The 21,574-nt window shown below is 42.4% G+C and overlaps 2 protein-coding genes across 10 annotated transcripts in view; one reads left to right on the top strand and one right to left on the bottom strand.

The window, feature by feature from the left end:
* The first annotated feature begins 1,047 nt into the window (after nucleotides 1-1,047).
* TOMM6 (translocase of outer mitochondrial membrane 6) lies at nucleotides 1,048-5,067 on the top strand. The gene is made up of 3 exons (XM_083509344.1): nucleotides 1,048-1,275; nucleotides 2,290-2,394; nucleotides 4,707-5,067. The coding sequence occupies exons 1-2, from the start codon at nucleotides 1,154-1,156 to the stop codon at nucleotides 2,384-2,386; spliced, it is 219 nt and encodes a 72-aa protein (XP_083365470.1). The 5' UTR covers nucleotides 1,048-1,153; the 3' UTR covers nucleotides 2,387-2,394; nucleotides 4,707-5,067.
* The window catches only part of USP49 (ubiquitin specific peptidase 49), a 59,536-nt gene continuing 43,025 nt past the window's right edge, over nucleotides 5,064-21,574 (bottom strand). For 5 of the 9 annotated variants that reach the window (XM_083509200.1, XM_083509201.1, XM_083509203.1 and 2 more), the window contains 3 exons: nucleotides 15,811-15,919; nucleotides 14,021-14,226; nucleotides 5,064-13,168 (listed from right to left, as the gene is read on the bottom strand). In XM_083509200.1, coding sequence (XP_083365326.1) covers nucleotides 12,978-13,168; nucleotides 14,021-14,226; nucleotides 15,811-15,919 — 506 coding nt within the window. In that variant the 3' untranslated portion in view covers nucleotides 5,064-12,977. The remainder of the gene's footprint in view (nucleotides 13,169-14,020; nucleotides 14,227-15,810; nucleotides 15,920-21,574) is intronic. The other 4 variants (XM_083509206.1, XM_083509207.1, XM_083509205.1 and 1 more) reach the window with 1 other exon arrangement.

Genomic DNA, 21,574 nt, shown 5'->3' with positions numbered 1-21,574 from the left:
GGAAGATGTAATGTGACACAGACAGACACAGATGCAAAGCTGGATGCCAACAGGAGAGCATGTTATGTGTGTGACTTCATGTGTTTCCACAATGTGTGTGTGTGTGTATGTGTACAGCTCTCCAGGTGTTTATTGTGAGATTGCATTAAGATTTTTTAAAAAAGGAATATAAGGCATGAATCGGCCACCATCCTTGACAAATAGGAGAGTCCATCATGGTGCTGAAGGACACCATTTTGTTTCACGCGTCCATGATGGGCCTTGCCTTGCCTACATTTCCATACACTCAGGGGGATTGGGATAATTATATGGGGCTGGGGTGCAACCCATTTCTAAAACTCGTTGGACCCTTGCACTAAAATAGAATTTAGTAGACAAATGAAAGTTTAGGGAGACTCAAAACCCATACCAATCCTGTGTCTATCTTGTAACAGAATTTCAATGCAGGGGATTGCTTGCTTATCCATGCTCACTAATTTGGTTTCTGCCATGGTTGTCTTAGTTTGTCTAATAAAGGTGAACAACTTTATAATGCTCTCCTAGTCCTAGCACGGTAGTAAAACTGCTAGCAGATTTGCAAAGCTAAGCAGTGCCTGCTATGGTTTCAAATTGGATTTGGTACTGCAATCTTGAGATTCCTACATTACATGGGGTTGGACTAGATGACCCTAGGGTTCCCAACTCTACGAGTCTATGATTCCCAAGAGATTTCGTTGGAACACGCTCCGCTTCATCAGAACGTGGAAGTGGACTGAAGTCCAAGGGACCTTATGATGGGTGCCGTCACAAGCCACTTCTTTCTTTTGCTACAACAAACTGACACAGGGCTGCCCGTTAATTTGATAATTCAGTGAGTTTGTCTTCTCGGTTTCCGGAGTCCGGCGCCTCTCTCGGCAGTTCGGTTGCAACTGAGCCGCTTTCCCAAAGCTGTTCCTCTCGAGACGTTTCCGGACTACAACTCCCATCATTCATGGCTATGACGTCCTGCCTAGCCGGGGCTTAAGGGAGACGCAGTCCTATCACAGCTCTATGGTTAGAGTCGCAAGCGGTCGCGCCGGAAGTGATGCATTACGTCAGCGCCAGCCGAGGTTCGATGTTCCTGGGCTGAAGAAGAGCCCTCGTGCGTCGCTGAGGAGGTTCCGAAGCAGCGACGATGGCGCCGGGTGGGCAAGCAGCGGGCGGCGGAAGCAGCTCCAGCGCGGTGACGCCCGAGGGGCTGCGTGGCTGGATCCGGGGCGCCTACCGCTTCGCCACAGACCGCAGTGACTTTCGCAGGTGGGAGGAGTATTGATACGAAGGAGCTTCAGTCTCCTTCCAGGGCGGTGGGTTGCGGAGGGAGGTGGCAGCCGAAGCAGGGAGAGCCGCCCTGAGCTGTGCGGTGTCTCGCTTGGCCTGCCGTGAAGCACGGGGGGCCTCGCGTACTGTAAGGATGTACAGGACACTCCAAAGTTAATGCGCGGTTTGACGTTCACGGTTTTAAAAGGGCCTCGTGAGGGGTCCTGTAACTGGCCAAGCAAAAAACAGATTAGGTGTGTCTGAAGGGTTCCGACTCGCCTCAACACATTTCGTTTTCTGTTTCACAGCTTCGTCTCTTCAGGGTTTTTAATATTTTAAAACAACAACATCATCCCCTTCCCACCCTCAAAAAACATAGCATTTTCAGTGTTGAAAAGGCTTCTCCCGATAAACAGGAACTAAAGAACAAACAAGCATTAAACAAAAAGCCAAAATATCTCTTTAGGTTTTACTGCCCATACTAAATCTACTCCCAGGATCCCTTGCCCTTCTGCTTATCCTCATTTTTCCAGGAATTGCATTTGCAATTTTTCTCAGACAGCACTTTTTATTTCCTCTGGCTCTGTGAGTTTTGAATCCATTCTGAGCATAGATTGAAGGAATCTAGCTTGAGAAATATTAACATGTAGTGCCCATAGGAAAACTGAACCCTGTGTTCTGCATTACACTAGCTAAATGCAGCCTCACCTCCAGAGGAACTTGTGTAGTGAGGAAGCACTTCTACTACACTTTGGTTAAGGCAGGCAGTTTTGAATAGAACGTCCTGTTAGTAACATGGCTGGCCCTTTTTGCTGCTATATATAGTGCAGTTCTGTGGATGTCTTGTCAGATGTCAGTCCCACTGAGTTCAGTGGAATGATTGAAGTAAGAATGTCATATATATTCATATCTGGTGTTACCGTGTCTAGGCCAGAAATCCAGCAGAATTGTGCATAAAGTTTGATATTAGCTACCAGTTTTCACACTTTTAACCCTACTCTGTATTTGTTTCAGGAACCTCATAGTTAACCTGGGTCTCTTTGCAGTGGGGGTTTGGGTAGCTAGAAACTTAACAGACATCGATTTGATGGCACCACAGCCTCCTGCATAGCAGAAACGGTGAGTAGCCAGGATTGTGGAAATAGTGCAGATTGTATATATCCTCTTAATTTGTCTCATCGCAATCAGATCAATAGTTAAGTGAAGGGTTGAATAAATAGGACCCTGCTTTTCTGTGCAAACTCGGGCCTCATGAGGGTCACCCTTTCATTCTGGATGAAAGGAAAATATTTTCCTAATCCAGGCATAGGCAAACTCGACCCTCCAGATGTTTTGGGACTACAATTCCCATCATCCCTGATCACTGGTCCTGCTAGCTAGGGATCATGGGAGTTGTAGTCCCAAAAACATCTGGAGGGCCGAGTTTGCCTATGCCTGTCCTAATCTAAAGTTGGAGTGAGAACTTGCTTCTGAAAGTTGAAAAACATCAGAAATGGAAGAGCTACAGAAAACTGTAATGAAAAACTTCTTTATCCAAAAATCATATTCCTGTTCTAGAACAGGGTTGAGGAGCCTTTTTGGCTCTGGGGGCAAGATCTTTATCTGGCTCCACCCTATGGACCAGCTTTGACAGGTGGACAGGGCAGGCCATGCCACATGATTGTCAGGTGGGTTGCCCCTCTTACATCAAAATCACTTGCACTTCCTGTGATCCCATCTGAGCATGATTGGGGGTGGGGGTGGCTGAGCACTCTTTACAGGGGTTTCTCCTCCTCTTTTAAGTCAGTCCCCACTCTCCTGTACTCGGATGGGATTGTGGGGACTGAGTGCAAGAGCTGAGCACTCTTGCAGCACCCTGGGGTGATATTTAAAAAGGTGGCAGAAACTGCTGCAGAGTGCCTGATTGCTCTCTTAGGCCCAGTGATCAGCAGAATCAGCTCCTCCCCTGATGGGGGAGGGAGTGATCTTGCTTCCTGTTGAGGCTGGGCATACCCAAGAGCTTCCCGTAAGGAGTTGTCTGACAGGCCCATACTCAGCAGGATTGCTCTCCCTTTGCATTGGCTGATGTGTAGGGAGAGCTCTCCTTCTTCATATTGGGTCCCCACTTTGTGCATTGCTTCAAAGGCTCTGGACAACTAGCAGTTTGTCAAGCCCTTTGGGAGCTTCACAAAGTGGCTTTGGGAAAGCCACCCTTACCCAATTGTCATCAAGGGTAGGGCGTGTGGGTGGGGCGTGCACACAATGTACTGGTGGGCCAAGCCCAACACACAGGGTGGAGGTCCCCCACTCTAGAATGTAATATTACCCCCAGAAAAGATCTAGAACAGGCATAGGCAAACTCTGGCCCTCCAGATGTTTGGGGCTACAATTCCCATCATCCCTAGCTAACAGGACCAGTGGTCAGGGATGATGGGAATTGTAGTCCCAAATATCTGGAGGGCTGGAGTTTGCCTATGCCTGATCTAGAACTTTCATAGTCTTGAAACTTGTGATTGCTATTATTTTAAGCATTCCGAACTTCATGGACATTTCCACAAATGTTTGTATTTCGATAGAGTTAACATGACATAGGGTTCCCTGTGTAATTTGCTTTAAACAATTCAAAGCATGATATTTTTAGTTACCTTTATAGTCAGTCATTTTCAAGCAAGGAGAATAAATTGAAAGAAATTTCTATCAGATAATTTTGTAGCCAAGAGCTGGATGGCTGAAACTGTTGAATATGTTTAGACTTCTGTTACATAAATTAGCAGTTCCCAAACTATTCTGAAAACTTGTTGCACCTTAGGTTGAGCTATGAAAACTCTGTTTATATTTCTCTAAGCTTTGTTTTATTTTATGTTTCACCTGCCTGAGTTTGAGAGGAAATATATTAAATGCTTCCTGAGATTTTGTGTTTGTAAATTATTGTTAGTATTTGGATAACTTCTGTATCAACTTTTTTATTACAATGTACATCAAACTATGTTGCATCTTTCCTTAAAATAAGTGGACTTGAGCTGTATCTGCCAAATTTCCCTGCAAGGTGTGATTTCTTGAAAGACCAAGTGCACAGAGTTTTCATTTTTTTTTTACCCATACAGTTCCAGTTCAAACTTAGCATGTTGTGATTTGATATGGAATTGCTAAAGCAAATTTGGGTGTTTATGTTGCCTTTGGATACAGAGGGTAATAATCACAGTGAGAATAGACCTATTGAAATAAATGAACTTAAGTCCCTTGATTTGATAGGCCTATTTTCAGTATGCTTTAGACCGGTATCACTCTTCAGATTTGTTTTATGTTCCTTCTGCCACAAAGCTAGTTTGAAATGACAGCTGTGTTGCACAAGATATTAATAGTTTATGGGGCCCTGTCCACTTATGGAAAAGCTGTATGTTGTTCACTTGTGTAGTAGCCTATCATCTTAGACGTCCAACTTTTCCTTACAGATATGAATGAAGTAGATCTGCGTGAAGTCTGAGTTTCCCTCTTGCTTTATGACCAAATGAATTGATTCATCACTGCGTTGATTTACATGGGTTGTTATCTGCAATGCAGCTTCTACTGAAGCGACTGGAGGCATCAGCATCGTGAGTGAAGGACTAGAGAAAACACAGAGGCAACAATTTACCTGTACATTTCTTTTTATCATGTTCACTTCACTCGCTTGGGAGCACTATTGAGTCCAATTAATGTAGTACCTTCTGTTCTATTTTTGCCAGAAAATATAAGTTCTTTTGCAGATGGAATCAACTTCTGTACCAAGAGTTTAACAGATTCTGAAGTGTGAAATAAAGACATGCCAATGCATTGGACTTTTTTCATTTTAATAGGAAATTTCAGCTTACAAAAACAAGGTAAAAAGAGTAAAGATTTACAAAAATCATAAAAACATGATTCATATTTCACACTTAAAGAAGTAACAAGCCCCAGTCCTGTGTTTTTAAGTAGGACATGTTAACTATTCAAAGGGAAAATACATTTTTAAAAGGCCTAGGTGACCCTTTACTTATGAACAATTTTCAGCCAGCATAAAGAGTTGTGTGGTATTGTAATTATGATGGTATATTGTATGTGGAAAAGGAACTGTTTGGTGTTGCATAGCATTTTGGTGTCTTGGACTGCTCTATAATGCCTCTGAGGTTACGGGAAACCACTTGTTAATTTGGTTTTTTTTAATCATATGGGCTGGAACGCTGTTGGTCTTGTAGAAGAACGTCATCATCATTACAATGTGTCTCTTTAAAGTTCCCTTTAACAATAGATTTGTGTTTGTTCATTAGAGCCACCCATTCCTCCTTCCCATATGGAGAAGGTAGTTGAATCCTAAGGAGTTAATGAGACTTCAGTTGCCACCAAGGGGGAATGAAAGCATTGGCTCTGTGGGGATGGTGTCTGCTCAAGTCCTATGACACATATTCTTGAGTAGAAAGAACATATTATTCAGTATATTTAGCAAAAATTCCAACTTACACTTTTGTACCTGTTTATAACACACCTCTTGATCCTTTTTATTTATAAACTTTTAAACCCAGTTCAAAACAATATGTAAAAGATGAGTAGCTGTGTTTCAATAACATTTATGCAGTGAGTGGGTAAAATCAGTTGCTCATATATCGATCTGTCCTCCATCACTACCTACCTCCAACCCCTTTGGAGCTGAGGCAGTCTTAACCATTGCCTGAGTGCAGCTAAGTGATCAACACCAAACAATCAGTAGCTACAAGTATAACTACAGTCAGCATTGCCTTAAAGCTCCCCTGCAAATTACTAGTAGCCATAAATCTGCATTTAAGACAAAACTGCATACTTTTTTTACTAAACCATAAATTACTGCTAAAATAATGTAATCAGAAGTGTATGGCTTTGGGGAGCTGCGGCAAATTTAAGTACCTATGTAAAGAACCTTTGTGAAGTTGAGATTATACTACTGTAAGGTGCTATTTCAGAGATCTGATTTTGTGCATGTTAAAATTCTGAAATCTAATCTAATGTTTTAAAAACATTTTGTGGTGACCATTTTTAAAAGTAGTGGCAGAAATTTGTTCTCGTTTTCTGGCTAGACTTACACACTCATCTTCAGTGGAACTTGTTTCTGTGTACATGTGATTCGGTTTACATTTTGAGGTGTAACCAGTGCCCATTGTGCACTGCATTTGTTATAAGTGAACTTAAGCGTAGCAGAGTTTATTTTAATTCAAGATTTAGTTATAGTAATCTACTTTTGCCTTTGGAAGCTGGACCAAGCAAAAACGCCTAAAATTACACGATTCGGTAACATGAAATTTCTTTGCCAAATATGCTATAGTCAACCATGAGGCCTATACATGCTTCTGGTCAGGACCATCTCTGCCACTGGTGGTTAAATAAGAGGCTGACAGTATTGACTGATGGGGAATGGGACCAGATGCCCTTACCAGTGGGTGGTGGAGGCTGCTAGCTCAGTGCTGTGTGCCTGGACAGTGCTGATCTCCAGCTCACATGCCCTCTGCCGCTAAGGTTGTCAAGTCCCTTCCCCCCAGTGGACATGATATACCATACCATACATTACATCACACATCTATGATATCAGAAACTGTCAATGAAATCTAAAAGCCTTTTCATGTTAAGTTTTGCAAGTTTGATTACAAGATGGTGCTTTCCTTGAATATTGAACAGCTAACAAGCTGTGTGTTTAGTTCTAAGCATTACTTTTTTCCTAAGTCTTGTTTCATTGACACTGTTTGGAGTATTAGTTATTTTGGATTGAATGAAGTCAAAAGAAAATAGAAGCTTAAAGACAAACAAAGGTGCTTGGTTGCAACCGTAAAGATGAGAATTGTACATTGAAAGCTGAGGCTTTCACACCTGTTTTGTGCAGTAGCGAACAGGACACCTAACTATATAGGCAGTGGGAGGATGGATACAAGGAGTGTGTGTGTGTGTGTGTGTGTGAGAGAGAGAGAGAAATGGGAAGGTGAGGCTACTTCCACTCTATATCAGTGCACTTAAAACATGGCAATCCTAGCTTGATTTTAAATTCAGTTGATGCTACTTGTATGCGGCCAATATTTTCTATGAAAAGAAAGCATAATTTTTCTGCAATCCAGTGTACAGTATCATCATTGCTATGTTTAGCATTTCTCTTTTTCTGACATCCACATGACCTGAACTGAATTTGGAGGCCATGGTTATGCTTACACCTACATAGTTCCAATGTATTCTGCACTGTAAGTAGTGTCAGACTTAGGCTGATTGAAGATGTGCTTGACAATGCAGCAGTGACCATATGCCTTTATCTTACTTGAGGGTCTGTATTTAAGGATAACGGATACTGCTAGTTAAACTAGATGCTAGGCATGATACCATGAAACAATGTTCACTAGATGTTCACTGGATTCTATTAAGCACCTTTACATATAGATGTTTAGCTTCAAGCATTCATACGTATCATATACTATCTGTATAAAGACAGGACTGTTTGTCCTCCCAGGAACTGGAAATGGAAAGAAGCAGTACCATGGTAGAAGAGAACGGATGTCTTTGCAAGGCACCAGTCAGCAATTTCATAGCCTTTTCCAAACTGCTTTGTCAACAGATTGCTCCAGGCATTCTTAACCTTTCACACCAAAATCATGACGTACTTGCTTCAAGAGGAATAATCCTAATTTGAAAAAAACCTTTTTACTGACAGATTTAACACAAAAACCAAAATTATGATCTACTTTTGAGCAAATCATTTGCATTATTAGAAATACAGTCTTTAGACACATACAGTAAAATACATCAAGTTGCTGGTAGGAACCATTTTTCCCATTCACATACAGATATGAAATGTAAAAAAGCCAATACTACTAAAGTATTGCAAAGACACAAATTTGGGAGGGGGAGAAAACTAAACTTGTGTCCCATGCAAAATGTAATTAGATACAAGGCACCAATTTTTTATCTTAAAAAAATTGTTCACAAAGCTTTATCGGTAGGCAAAACTAATCCCACAACTTTCACCCCATTCATACAAGTTTTCAGTCAGCAATACTGTTTAAATGTGGCTGCAGTTTGCGTTGGGGATAATTTGCTGACATTCAAAACTCATTTTCTCCTATCACACATACCTGGCACACAAAGCATATTAGTAAAATGGATCTTTACAATCAGAAAGAGACAACATGTATGTTTTTAAAGTTCTTCTTGTGAGTCCATAGGACACATTTAACACCATTCTTTTTGTAAGGTTTAACTGATAGGCGTGTTATAGTTTCCCTGAAATGCACGCACACACCTAGGGCAATATCTAATGCTTGTCATACTTGGAGGAGACCCACTGCTCCAAGGATGACTTGCCACTGGATATCACCTCTATAGTTCTAAAGCAAATAAAAATAAGCATCTGCACAGTTCAACTTTGCAGTATAATAGTGAGTCGTTTGCTAGGATGCTCTTCAAATCAACTTGTTTGCTTTGTAAAGTTAGGACTATTTCCCCAGAGTCTGTAGGAAACTTCTGATATAAAAGGATTCCATTAATATTTCCCCTTCTGCACAAATTTAAAGAACAAGTTAGTTGGTTGAAATTTTATATTTAAACTATGAAAGAACAAGTGAATAAATCAGCCTCTGTCCTCCTCTGACTTTATTTTGGGGTTGCAAAGATACAAGGGGGAACCCATTGTTATACTTAATATGGACCTGTCACTGAAAATAGCAGTCCCTTGTGGAGTATTCTCCCATACCCCTCAGTAACATTTAGGCACACCTATCCTCATGACATCATTGCACGTCGTCGTCGTCCCCCCATTGCTGGGTCAAGGAAACTGCCATCACACCATAGATTGTGTACCAAAATGTAGTAATAGGGGGAATATTTGATCTGGGGATGTCATTTTTGTCAAGGGCAATGTCTAAATCTGCCTTCAGTGAGAGGAAGTGGGCAGTAATTCAAGTGGTCCAAATTTGATGAAGACCATTAGTTCCTATTTCAAAGCCTTTTAGTTCAGATCACTGCCTGCTTGCACTTCCACAGACTTCTAAAGCCCAGAAATCTTACACCAAGCTAATAAAACCCTTAGCTAGCCTAATAAAGACTCATTTTCAAAACTTGATGTACTGAATTGCTCCATCATTCTTAATTTTTTTTGTAGCTAGTTTTAGCTATAGACACACAACTAGTTTTGCTCTATTGATCACGGGAACACTTGTTATACCCAACTTATTCCTGTGTGTATACTCTTATAGCCGGATCCTAAACATGTTTACTCAGAAATAAGTCTCACTGAGTTAAATGGGCTTGCTTCCTAACAGGTATGTTTAGGAGCATAAACGTTAAAAGTAAATTGAATGATTTCCATGGGTTAGCAAATGTGGGTGTGCTTTTGGTCATATCCTACAAGTACACGGTGGCTCCTGGGAGAAATGAAGCACCATTCAGTGCTAAAAGTTTTTCAGGGTTTAACACATATGCAACAAAGGAGCTGAATGCTAGGAAAATTAACACGGGAAGACAGGTTAACTGATTGGTTATTCTGTTAGGCTTCTTTGTAATGGTAAGATATGGAACTATTAAGAATGCCAATTGTTATCACATTTTCTGTCAACCAGGACACTTTAAAACAGTGTACAGCTTAGCAAGAGCACTGCTAGCAGTAGACAGATATAAAAGAAACAGCATAAAAAATGCTATACGCTATCGCTTCCAAATAAAAGCTAATTATTACAGAAACCTCACAGTGTTGGAAACAGCAAGCACAATTCAAAAGCACAGTTTCTTCTTTCCCTATCCAGGTAACTTTCAACTGCACTCATTTCCACATCTCGTGCCATCCCATTAATCACATGAGGGGCAACTACTGTCCAAATCTGCTTAGGAAACACAAAGCATTCATGGTACCCATTCAACCCTCCCACCTACACTATGCATCTAATTTAGGCGTCAGCTGCACCTACTCAAAAACTTAAAAGATGTTTGAAATACCCAGTCAAAAGATGAGTATTAACAGTAGGCTTGCCAGCTCCTCCATCAAACTCTAGCTACACCTTTAACAGCAGCTTGACGTGGAGGCAACAGTAGGTGATAGTGTGTATCTTCATGCTGTGAAAAGCTCCACGTCTATTGTCTGCACATCAAGTTGCTACTAATGGTCAGTTTAGGTTGTGGTCAGTTGGCAGCCATACTACTGAGAAATCTGGTTTCATAGCTGCATTCAGTAGTGGGTGTTGCAGGTGGGGTTGCATTGCTTTCCTGGCTCCCAAATACAGCAGTGTTGTCACGTACTGGGAGGGGAAGCGGCAAGGCAGTGGGGAGCTCAGCACTGTGCACAGGAGCCCTGTTGCCATGCCCTGTTGTTTTGCTGCCTCCTCGTGGTAAATGGCAGCAATGCAGTCTTTGGAAGCCAGAATAGCAATGCAGCCCCATCTGCTACTGCAGTGCTGCATCATGATTTGTAGGGATTCAGCTTTCTATATTTAAAAACACTGTTGTGTCTGCTTTCAATACAACGAGTACGAGCTGAGCTTCACTAACTGAATTTCTTACTAAGGATGCTTGCCGATAGAACTTTCTGGAGTATCAGACATGCTGACCCAGTACACCTGAACTTTTTACTACCAGTCCAAACAGCAAACCAATGTCTACTGGAATCAGTGTGTGCTGCACAGTCCCAAATCATGGCTGTGTGTAACAAACCCCTGCTACTTTCTCCCTACTTCCAATGCAAGAAGGGGTAAATGCTTAGATTTTTGTCATTTTAGTAAACTTGCCATTTACTAATATCAGGAGGCTATCAATGGACTTGTAAAGATGGGTTCACAGTAGCCACAGAAAGCAAGAAAGCACTTGAGAAAAACTTGTGCACACCAGACACCTGTCCATCTTTTTGAGATCCATTTCCCCCAGAAATTTCTAATTTACATTGAAAGCTAAATCCTATACTGAGCAGAAGCTCCTGTTGCAAGACTATCTTCAGGAATTTTGAAACGACCTGTGCTCTTCTCCAGAATTGTTTACTGAAATGCATGTGTTCTGCTCTAACATAGGAAGCCTGTAGCAGATAAACACTGATATTTGATCATTACAATTGCAGGATTAGATTTCTCAAATTTTGTGAAGCTCAGCATCCATATCAGAGTCAAACTTCATCTGATTTACAATGATGCTGCACTGATTTCTGTCACGATTTAACTGGCCTATTTCTTATGAGCAGTTATGGGTATGATTTCTTGATACAACTGGTGGCAAAAAAGAGCCCCGAAAGCCTAGATACAAACCCAAGGAAAGTTATCTTTATCTTTGTTTAATACACAATTGTGGGATTTTTATGCTATGGTATCAATATTTCCAAGTTCCAAAGCAACAAGTTATTTGTTTAGCCACACAGAGTCCTGTCCTTTCTACAGAGATGAAACAGTGGTAATAATTAAGGTCAGCAAGAGCTCTTAATGGTAATTCAACATAGGGTAGCATACTAATGAATTCTTACATCTTGTTCATGTGCATGTGACTAAGCATACTGTGATGACAAACACTCAAAGTTTGGAGCTAGTTTTCTGGGGGTTAGAGAAGAGAATGAGGATGGATACCCTTCCTATTGCCCCAAAAAACGCTACGAAAGGGAGGAAGTTGACAAAATTCAGGACACTATTAGGATAAAGAGGATAAAGCCTCTTCTTGCTTTATCTGTATGATGGCTGCTACTTCCCTCTCCGTTCTTCTTTGCATCTGAAAAGTTACTATGCACTTAGGGCAAGAGTTGATATGTTCCAATAGCAGCAGAAGAAAAGAAAATGAGCAATTAGTACAGGAAATCTAATCCTCAACTGTGAAACTGGGTGGAGTCACGTGACCAATTCATATGGTGACCATCATGTTATAGCCAATACATAAGGAAAGCCCCAAAAGCCAAGGCCAACCCAGAACAACTGCAATCATTACAGAGGAAAATGTAGACTGTAAATTCAGTCTAAGTTTTTGTCTTATTAGAAGATGCGGAAAATAGAGGGGAAGAAAAATAGTTTCTCAAATTTTTAGTACATACTCAAAATATGTGACATATTCAGCGTTCTGTATAATTTCAGCTTTTGTTCATTCCAAGAAACTGGAATGACTTCAGGGGACAAAAGATGAAATGCCCATTACAAAAATAATAAACAAGGGTTGATGAACACATTTTCCTAGTGTAAAAGATCTTAGCACGTGTTTTAGTATAGTACAACACCATCTACCCAAATTACGCTGGGTTAGAAAGATGGATGGTGACTATATTATACACTGTATAATATATAAATAACTGGCTACGTTATTTACACCAAGAGGTGCAACAACAGTTCACCACATCAAGAGATCAAGGATTAAGTCAGCTGTGTTGATTCATTCTTTTTCTGGAGGAATTGTTATATTTATGGTCAGTTTGATGGCTTTATATCCTGGTTGTACACAGAAATTTGAATGCACCTACTTTTCCATGCCATAATGATTTCTCTTTGAAAGAAGATAAATAGTCCTAGACATTGGAGGCTGTTACTCTTTGTTTTGTTTAGAGGACGAAGGGTTTTACAAATACATCTGTCCTTAAAAAAAATAGATGTTCTGCTACAATCTCATAGAACAGTTGCACATAGTAGGAGGCCCACTTTTCCGGACTGTGGATCCAAATAATTCCTGCAGCAGTATTTGTTCCCGCCAAGATGAGTGAACTCCAAAAGGCTTTTAAAAAAATAAAATAAAAATAAGCCAGTTGATGCTTCCTTTCAGGGGAGTGTCAGTCTTCTATCTTTATCATTGTGTTTGGACGGCACCTGAGCTTGAAGTTGTGTTTCTGAGATACTTGCTTTGCCCTGCACGGTTCTTTGAGTATAAAAAAGAATGTAGGCCTGGGTTTTGCATACCTCCTCCACACTACATACATTCAGTTTGGAGTCATTGCAGTGGATCCAAAACCCTAAAAAGGAGAGGAAACACAGTTTATTCATGGCAGGAATTTATCCTGACAAATAATTTTTTTTGAACTGGTCCATAGACAGATGACCCCTTGAGCTTCTGTAGCACTTCTACAGAAGCTACAGAGAGAACCACAATATAATGTGCCCAAAGGGACATCTGTATTGAACAGCAGCCCCATGTGCTCAAAAGCAAGCCATTTTTGAAACTCAAGGGGACTTTCAAAAGCAGTTTTTGACATACTATGGTTCTGCTGCTGTTCAAGGAATACAAGTCAACAATTCCAACAAGCAATCCCAAACATATGGCTGCTCCTAAAAGGGGCTTTCTGGGTCTCAGCCAAATATACTGCTATGTTATCTAACCTTCCCCATTTTATAGTGTTATCCTGGATAACATTCAAGAAAAGATAATTGTAATTCTGCTTTTCTCCAGATGGTTGGGGGAATATGCTGTATTAACATTTTGAAGGGAGATGTAAGACAATAAGTGTGGATGTTCTCCATTCAGTGTGAATTTATCACCTGAACAAGTCTGCTTATAGTTTGGAGAAAGAGAAATAGCAATTCACTGAGCAAGCAAAATAGTTTAATTCAATGTGGATATTAAGTAAAAGAAAAATAGAATATGACTTTTCTTTTTTAGAGCAAGAGCAAGCAATATAATCTATTCTGAATGACCACAAGCAAGAAGAAAAACAGTTTAATTCCTAGTGTTACCAGCAGATATACTACTAGCGATGTACTGTGGAAACAGCTATAATATTGCAGGAAACAAATACATTTTTATGAAGTGGTAATTCTACAAGATGCAATCAGTTTAAAAAGTTCTCCCTATAACAAGGCACACGCACCTCCCTCTGTGTTGTAGCAATATGCCGTGTAATGTCCTGAGCCAAACCCTTTCCCGTGATGCATCACCACAGCCGAGAGGTCATAGACAAAGGTCTCTTTGTCAAGAGAAGAGAGAGTGTCCCTGCAGCAGTAAGGTTCCATGTTTAATACCTGGTCAAAGAGGACATGGACCCCAATCTTCTCACGGTGATTACGCCCAGACCACCTGCAATACAAAGGCATGCAATCAAAAGGGCTTTTTTTTAAAAAAAGGCAGGGGCGCTGACAGCTGTAGCAAAGCTATAACAAGATTTCAAAGAATTATGATATTCTGGATAGTGTACTTAATGAAAAAATTCAACTGAATGGTCCTAATTTACTGCACTTAATATAGTCTGTTTTACAATATGAAATACAGGCCTTTCTACATGCTTTTGTAAAACACATTTCTTCAACAATATTATTCCATGCAATACATTTTGAAAACTGTTCTGCTTTTATTTTCAAACTACTTTTATTATTTTCTGAAACTGATGATCAATAAACCATTATTTAGTAAAGGACTATCATCAGGCTTAGTAGTGATTCAAAGTAGCTTCCTAGGTCATTAGCAATTACATTTTAGTAAACTCAAAAATAATTACATTACCAATTAGAAATAAAAATACATCTCCAAGTTGGGAAGAATATTTTCTGCCTTCTTGCTTTCTTAGAAATGTAAGATGGGTAAGTCAATACTATTTAGTGGATGTAAGTTGGCCCAATAAAAGAACTCCCATTCTTAGGCATAAATATTACAAAAGGGTTTTTCCTGCTAAAAGACAGGCATGTTATACTGCTCAGTTTAATTAAAGAATCTTGTTCTGAGGTTTTAAATATCTGCAAAAAATGGATACAAAGAACAAAACACACTTTGTGAAAAATCTCAACCCCGGAGGTGGCCAAAATAGAGATCCTCTTTAACATAAAATTAAGCAGAATTGTACAATTATCTACAATCACAACCTGCTATGGGATACCCACTAACAGTGAATAGTGATGACATTTAAAACAAGCTAATATTGGATTCAGAATTCTCATTTTTAGGTGGAAAGGATAAGCTTACTCATTTCACCTGTTTAACAGATGTCAGCATCAGATATGTTAGAGGAAGCTTTACAACACACAAGCCTGTTTGATTATGCTTTCATTATAACATATTGCGGCTGCAAACCCATGAACTGCAGCAGTTGTGTTGTCACTTCTTTCCACAGATCTGTCTATTCAAACTTACTCCACTGGTGCTCCTATGGTAGTCAAAAGGCTGAGTCAATTCCTCCCCCATCTACCCTCCCTGGAGGATATCAGCAGCCTTTAATGCCACTTCGAAAGACAAATCTCTTCACTGCCCTGCCAATTCATGACTACAGTACTTGGAAGAATTCCAACTTGCAATAACTTGAATCCATTTACAATATCGGAAGAACAATCAACAGGAGTTCAAGCATAGCGCTTGGAAAGAAGTAGGGATGTGAATTCAGAGGCACAAATGCACATTGCAATACAGTGGATAATATTGTGCTAGAAACAAACAAGGAGCCTCTTACTGTGTGTATCGGATTTTTTTTACAAATGGGTGCTTCATCTGTGCTCTGTTCTGACAGAGAATCAAAGAGGGGACACGAAACATTCTTGCATTTCTCTTCAAAAGTAAAAGGTATGTAAGGGTGCCATTTAATAAAACGTCCAATAATAATAAAAAAAATTATATCCACACCATTGCTTCAGATACAAAGGCAATCCTTTATTCCCCCGCCCACCTCCAATTCACCTGAATCGTTTAAGGTGCAGCCGGAGGACCTGAGGTAGTCTGTAGATCATTAACTGCTTTTTAGCTTCACTTAGAATAAGAGGTTTGGGAGAAGATTTCCGCCGTTTGCCTATGTAACAATTAAGAAAGGACAAAACAGAGGGCAAGTTACAGCTTTCTGTCTTTGAAAGAGAAAATTACCAACAGCAAGTCTTCTACCTTTCCACTTTCAACAGCCGGAAACTAAGAATAAAGCTGCAAAGTGTGAATGCTGTGGGAACTTCTGCTCAGGTCACTCTCAGCAACTCTATCAGTATGTGACGTTTGAACCACATGAATTTGCTGGAAATTTGAAACATGCTTTATTTCCTCTTGCAAGTCATTTTTCAATCATCTGTTTATGATTTCATTCTGCTTATTTGAAAATTATTTTCAGCACAATGGCAAGCACTTTTACTTAGATCCAAGTCCCATGAAGTTCTAGAGGATAAATTCCCTTGCTTAATGACAACTTCTGCAGAGGAGAGAGACTGATGGAGCCACCAGGTTAGGAATGATGAAGACATTTTCTCAAACTAGTATTTTAAAGTAAACTCTACGAAAACATACACACACATCACATAGCACCAGAACAATTCCTGAGAAGATTAGTAGGTTAATGGTTAGTAATTTCTACGCTTTAACATTTCCGAGTAATTCAAAGCTTCTAAAAACACAACTATGTAAATACACTTTGCACATTGTCAATTCAGATGCAAACAGCAAACCATGGTTTGATTAAAGCAGGAAATTACTCATTCAGATGAGTGTGTAAGAGGAGGAGTATGTGCAAACGCAGGACTAATCATACAAACAATGGTTTGGAGGACTGGAAGTATTACTTCTAAACCTACTCTTAAGTCTTTTAAGAAGCCAGAAGACTCTTTGTTTATATCTCAAGAATAAACATATGTCATCGAAATCTTTTCCACAGCTGCCCACTCTACTGTGATACCAATCCCTAGAAAACCTATTTAAAAATAAATGACAAATACCCACCTGAACCTATTTTGATATAGGAAGTCTGAATAAAAACCATTTCCAGCTATACAGTATGGTTGACATCTATTGTTTCTCCTTGATCATTTATGATTTATATCCTATTCTAAAAGTCATAGTTCCCTTATTAATTATCTCAAATAGTATCCCAAAGTTTTATCTCTGCAACCTCAATACACACTATTTTTGAGACTACATGGCAACTTTGAATAATTATCAAGAAGGAAACAAAGGAGGAATGCTAACATATTTTGAATTTGGCAAAGTGTGCTTGGCAAAAAATTATCGTTATGTATCCCAATCCTAGGACAGCAATCCACGAATAAAATTGGAGATAATATGCAAGCATGGGTGTATTAACATGTTTCCAAGGTACTATCATACTTACAGATTCAAAGCAAAGCTTCAAATGCAAGAAATCCTCAGTGTCAATGTTTAAAAACAGGCGATTCTGTGTCTTCATGAATACACAGAAAAGAACACATGAAAATGTGTGTAGCTAAATGCTTGAGGAAGGCTACAACAGTGAAGTATGGCTGTCAGGGAACTGCCATCAGAGCATCAGGTGGTGGAGGGACTCAGGCAGGATGAAAGAGACTCAACTGCTGAAGCAGGGACCAGCAGGGGGAGGAGTGGGTCTCTGAGGGAATGCGAGCAGGAGGGAGGGCTCAGGGAGGCTTCCAGCGAGAACAGTGGGGAGGTATCGGAGTCTCCCATAGGGAGACCCACACCTCGCAGGAAACTGTCACGCCGTGAGTCCAGGAGACGCGTTTCCGTTAAGGAGCTCCTTTGCTGGAAACGCTTCCGCAGACAGCCACTGTCGGACTCTACTAGTGACTAGAGCAGACATGTCTGAGGAGCTCCGTCACACACGGAGGTTTGTGGGGTCGCACAAACTCTGAGGGAGCACGTTTTCACGCACAAGCAGCTAATCAAACCCTCACAGCAGTCCGACAGTCTTTGTACGCTGCCTGTGCAAGAGAAGGCATCATGAGCGAACCAACCGGAACCGGAGGAGCAGGGGCTGGAGCTGGTCCAAGCTTGGAAGATAGATACCGAGCGTTGGAGGTTCAACTGGCCCTGCAGACGGCGAGGCTGGAGGAGAGAAGGGCTCAGGATGCAGACAAGAAGGGGAGAGCCACTCAATTCCCCAGAAAGGTACCAGGATTGGTGCAGAAATTTGGGGGGGACCCCAAGGACTACCATGCTTTTAGGACAGAGATGCAATATGCCCTTAATGTGCAGTTCGATGAGTTCCCTGATGAGGAATCGCGAGTTGCTTTTGTAATTGGGCATCTTGAGAAAGGGGCTAGAGACTGGGTTCGACCCCTAATGGCAACGCACAAGGACATACTAAAGGACACAATGAAGTTCTTTCGTGCAATGGATATCATGTTTTCCAGCGATATTGAGGAAGGGGTGGTGCGCAGACAGCTAATGGCTTGTAAGCAGGGGAGTCGATCTGTCCGTGAATATTGGACTGAGTTTACCATGCTGATTCACAGACTGAGTTGGGATTTATCGGCGGCACCCGTTCAAATGCTATTTGAAGAAGGTCTTTCTTCGGGGGTGAAAGACGAGCTGGCACGGAGCCCCAGGGCGGAGTCTATGGATCAGCTGACCAAATCTGCGCTGACCATAGGAGCTCGGCAGGAGGCAAGAGCCTTGGAGAGGCGGGAAGGGAGAGGGGAACGTTGGAAGGAGTTCCGCATTCCAGACATTCCTGAGCCAGCTTTCCCGCCGGCAGAGCCGATGGAAATCGGAACAGCGCGCGCGCGCGCATTTTCAAAAACCAGCGAGGGAGCTAAGAAGGAGGGAAAGGGCCCCCGGAAATGCTATCTCTGCCAACAGCCAGGCCACTTTGCCAGAGTCTGCCCCCAGAGGAAGGAATGGCAAGGGATGGTGGGAGCTGTTGAGGGGGGAGAAGAAGGGGGAGCGGAGCAGGTAAAAGCCAACGCCTGGTTGCCACAATTGGGGCACTGCAGCCAGGCCAAAGAGCAGTGAAAGTGCCCGTGCCAGAAGCTCCTCGACCTGCTCTAGTGATTGAAGTGTCGCTAGAGCTGCAGAATGGGCACCCCCTAAAAATAAAGGCGCTATTGGACTCAGGCAGCTCCTGCAATTTTATGAGCAAGGAGTTTGCTGCTGAACACCAGATACAGACCATCCCTTTAAGCAACCCCCTGCAGGTGACCACGATTGATGGCAGGGAGTTGTTGGGAGGAGGAGTCCGCTTGCAGACTGTCCCAATGATAATGAGGGTGGCAAGGCACACAGAACTGATAGCGTTTAATGTGGCCACCCTGGGAGGCGCTCCCATTATTTTGGGAATGAGCTGGCTAGCTCTACATGATCCGCTGGTTGGCTGGCATCAAAGAGTGGTGTCCTTTGGTTCAGCACATTGCCTAGAACACTGCAAAGGGGAGAAGGGTTCAGCAGGGGCCCAAGCCACCCTAGCAGGGACTGAAGTAATGGGGAAGGTGAAGGTACCACCACAGTATGCAGATCTCAGCGACGTGTTCAGCGAGAAGGAAGCTGACCAACTACCACCTCATAGACCCTTTGATTGTCAGATCAATTTACTCCCTGGAGCACAGCTTCCCGTGGGCAAGTTGTATGCCATGTCAGACAGGGAAATGCAGGAGTTGCGAGGGTTCATTGACAAAAACCTGAAGAGAGGCTTCATCAGAGAGTCCAAAGCAGCAGGGGGGAGCCCAGTGTTCTTTGTGGACAAAAAAAATGCGGACAAGCCGAGACTTGTATGTGATTTTAGGCGGCTGAATGCAATGACTGAACCGGTGGCGTTCCCTATGCCCAGAATTGATGATATTTTGACCAGGGTGAGGAAGGGAAAGATTTTCACAAAGCTGGATCTAAGGGGGGCGTACAACCTGATACGCATAAGGAAAGGGGATGAATGGAAAACCACCATGTTTACCCCTTTGGGGGCGTTTGAATACCTCGTTATGCCATTTGGATTACAAGCAGGCTCCGCGTGTTTTCAATCTTTTATGAACCACGTGCTGGGCCCTTTGCTCTACAAGAATTGCGTTGCCTTTCTAGATGATGTGTTGGTGTATTCTGAGAATGAGGAGCAACATGTGAGAGACGTCAGAGAAGTGTTGAGCAGACTGCAAGCCAACAGGCTGTGGGTCAAACTGGAGAAGTGTCGGTTCCATACCAAGGAGGTGGAATTCCTGGGGTACCGCCTGTCAGACAAGGGATTGGCCATGGATCCCGGCAAGGTACAGGCAGTGCTGGAATGGAAAACACCCAAAACCAAGAAGGATGTGCAGAGGTTCCTAGGGTTTGGAAACTTTTATCGTAAGTTCATCCGCAACTTCGCCCATCTGACGGCGCCCATCACTGACTGTCTCAGCAGTAAAAAGAAGTTTGTATGGACGGCGGAGGCGGAGCGAGCGTTTGAGGAACTGAAAAGGGCCTTCGCCTCTGAAGAACAACTTCTGCATGTGGATTTACGAAAGAAGCTAAGGGTTGAAACAGACGCATCTGACAGAGCCATAGGGGCGGTGCTTCTTCTGCAGCCGGGGAAGGAGGAGTCAGAGTGGCGTCCGTGTGCCTTCTTCTCGCGGAAGCTGAACAAATCCGAGAGGAACTACACGGTGTACGACCGAGAACTGCTTGCTATTCATGAGGCGTTCCGGAGATGGAGGCATCTGCTAGTTGGTGCACAACATAAAGTGCAAGTGTGCACGGACCATAAAAATCTAGAGTACTGGAGAACGGCGCGAGTGCTCAACCAAAGGCAGTTGAGATGGGCCCAAGAGTTCTCCAAATTTAACTTTGAGATTTGTTATGTGCCAGGCCCAGAGAATGTTAGGGCGGACGCTCTCTCACGCAAACCTGAATATTTGGAGGGGGAGGGAGCACCCGAAGAAACCCATATCATTCCAGAGGACCGCTGGGTGTGTGGGGCGACTTTGGTGGGGCAAAGGGAATTGGTAGAGGGTACGGTGCAGGATGCATACGCCCAGGACAAACTCAGGGATCTCAGAGGGGAGGAAGACAAATCCGGTGGTTTTGAGGAGAGAAATGGGGCATTGTATTATAAGGGAGCGTTATATATCCCTGAAGGGGAATTGAGGGAGAAAGTACTCAAGCAGCTGCACGATAGCCCCACAGCAGGGCACTTTGGGCAACACAAAACCATGTGGCTGGTTACCAGGGAATTTTGGTGGCCCAAGGTCAGGGAAGATGTGCGGGAGTATGTGAGAGGGTGTGAACAATGCCAAAGAGCCAAGGGGGAGAGGCAGGCGCCGGCTGGTTTATTAGAACCACTGCCCACACCTGAGAGACCGTGGGAAGCAGTGGCAATAGATTTCATGACTGATCTGCCAAGGTCTAGAGGGAAAACAGCCATCATGGTTGTAGTAGACCTGTTAACTAAAATGGCCCACTTCATAGCCTGCTCACATGCGGTTACAGCAGAAGAAACCGCCAAATTGTTTGTAGAGAATGTGTTTAGGTTGCATGGCGCCCCCTTGAGGGTGGTTTCAGACCGAGGGAAACAATTTACTTCCAGGTTCTGGAGGAAGCTCATGAGCTTACTGCATGTAGAGGTTAATTTCTCGACGGCCCGTCATCCTGAAACCAACGGGCAGGCGGAAAGAGCAAATGGGGTTCTCCAACAATATTTGAGGTGTTATGTTAATGACAGAGAGAATGATTGGGTGGAGAAGCTGGCGTTGGCAGAATTTGCCTACAACAATGCAGAGAACGTGTCCACGGG

The sequence above is a fragment of the Podarcis liolepis genome (assembly GCF_965112155.1).
Source record: "Podarcis liolepis genome assembly, chromosome: 6".
Lineage (NCBI taxonomy): Eukaryota > Metazoa > Chordata > Lepidosauria > Squamata > Lacertidae > Podarcis > Podarcis liolepis.
Note: the sequence above shows the minus strand (reverse complement) of the source record. Positions and strands in the feature narration are given on the sequence as shown.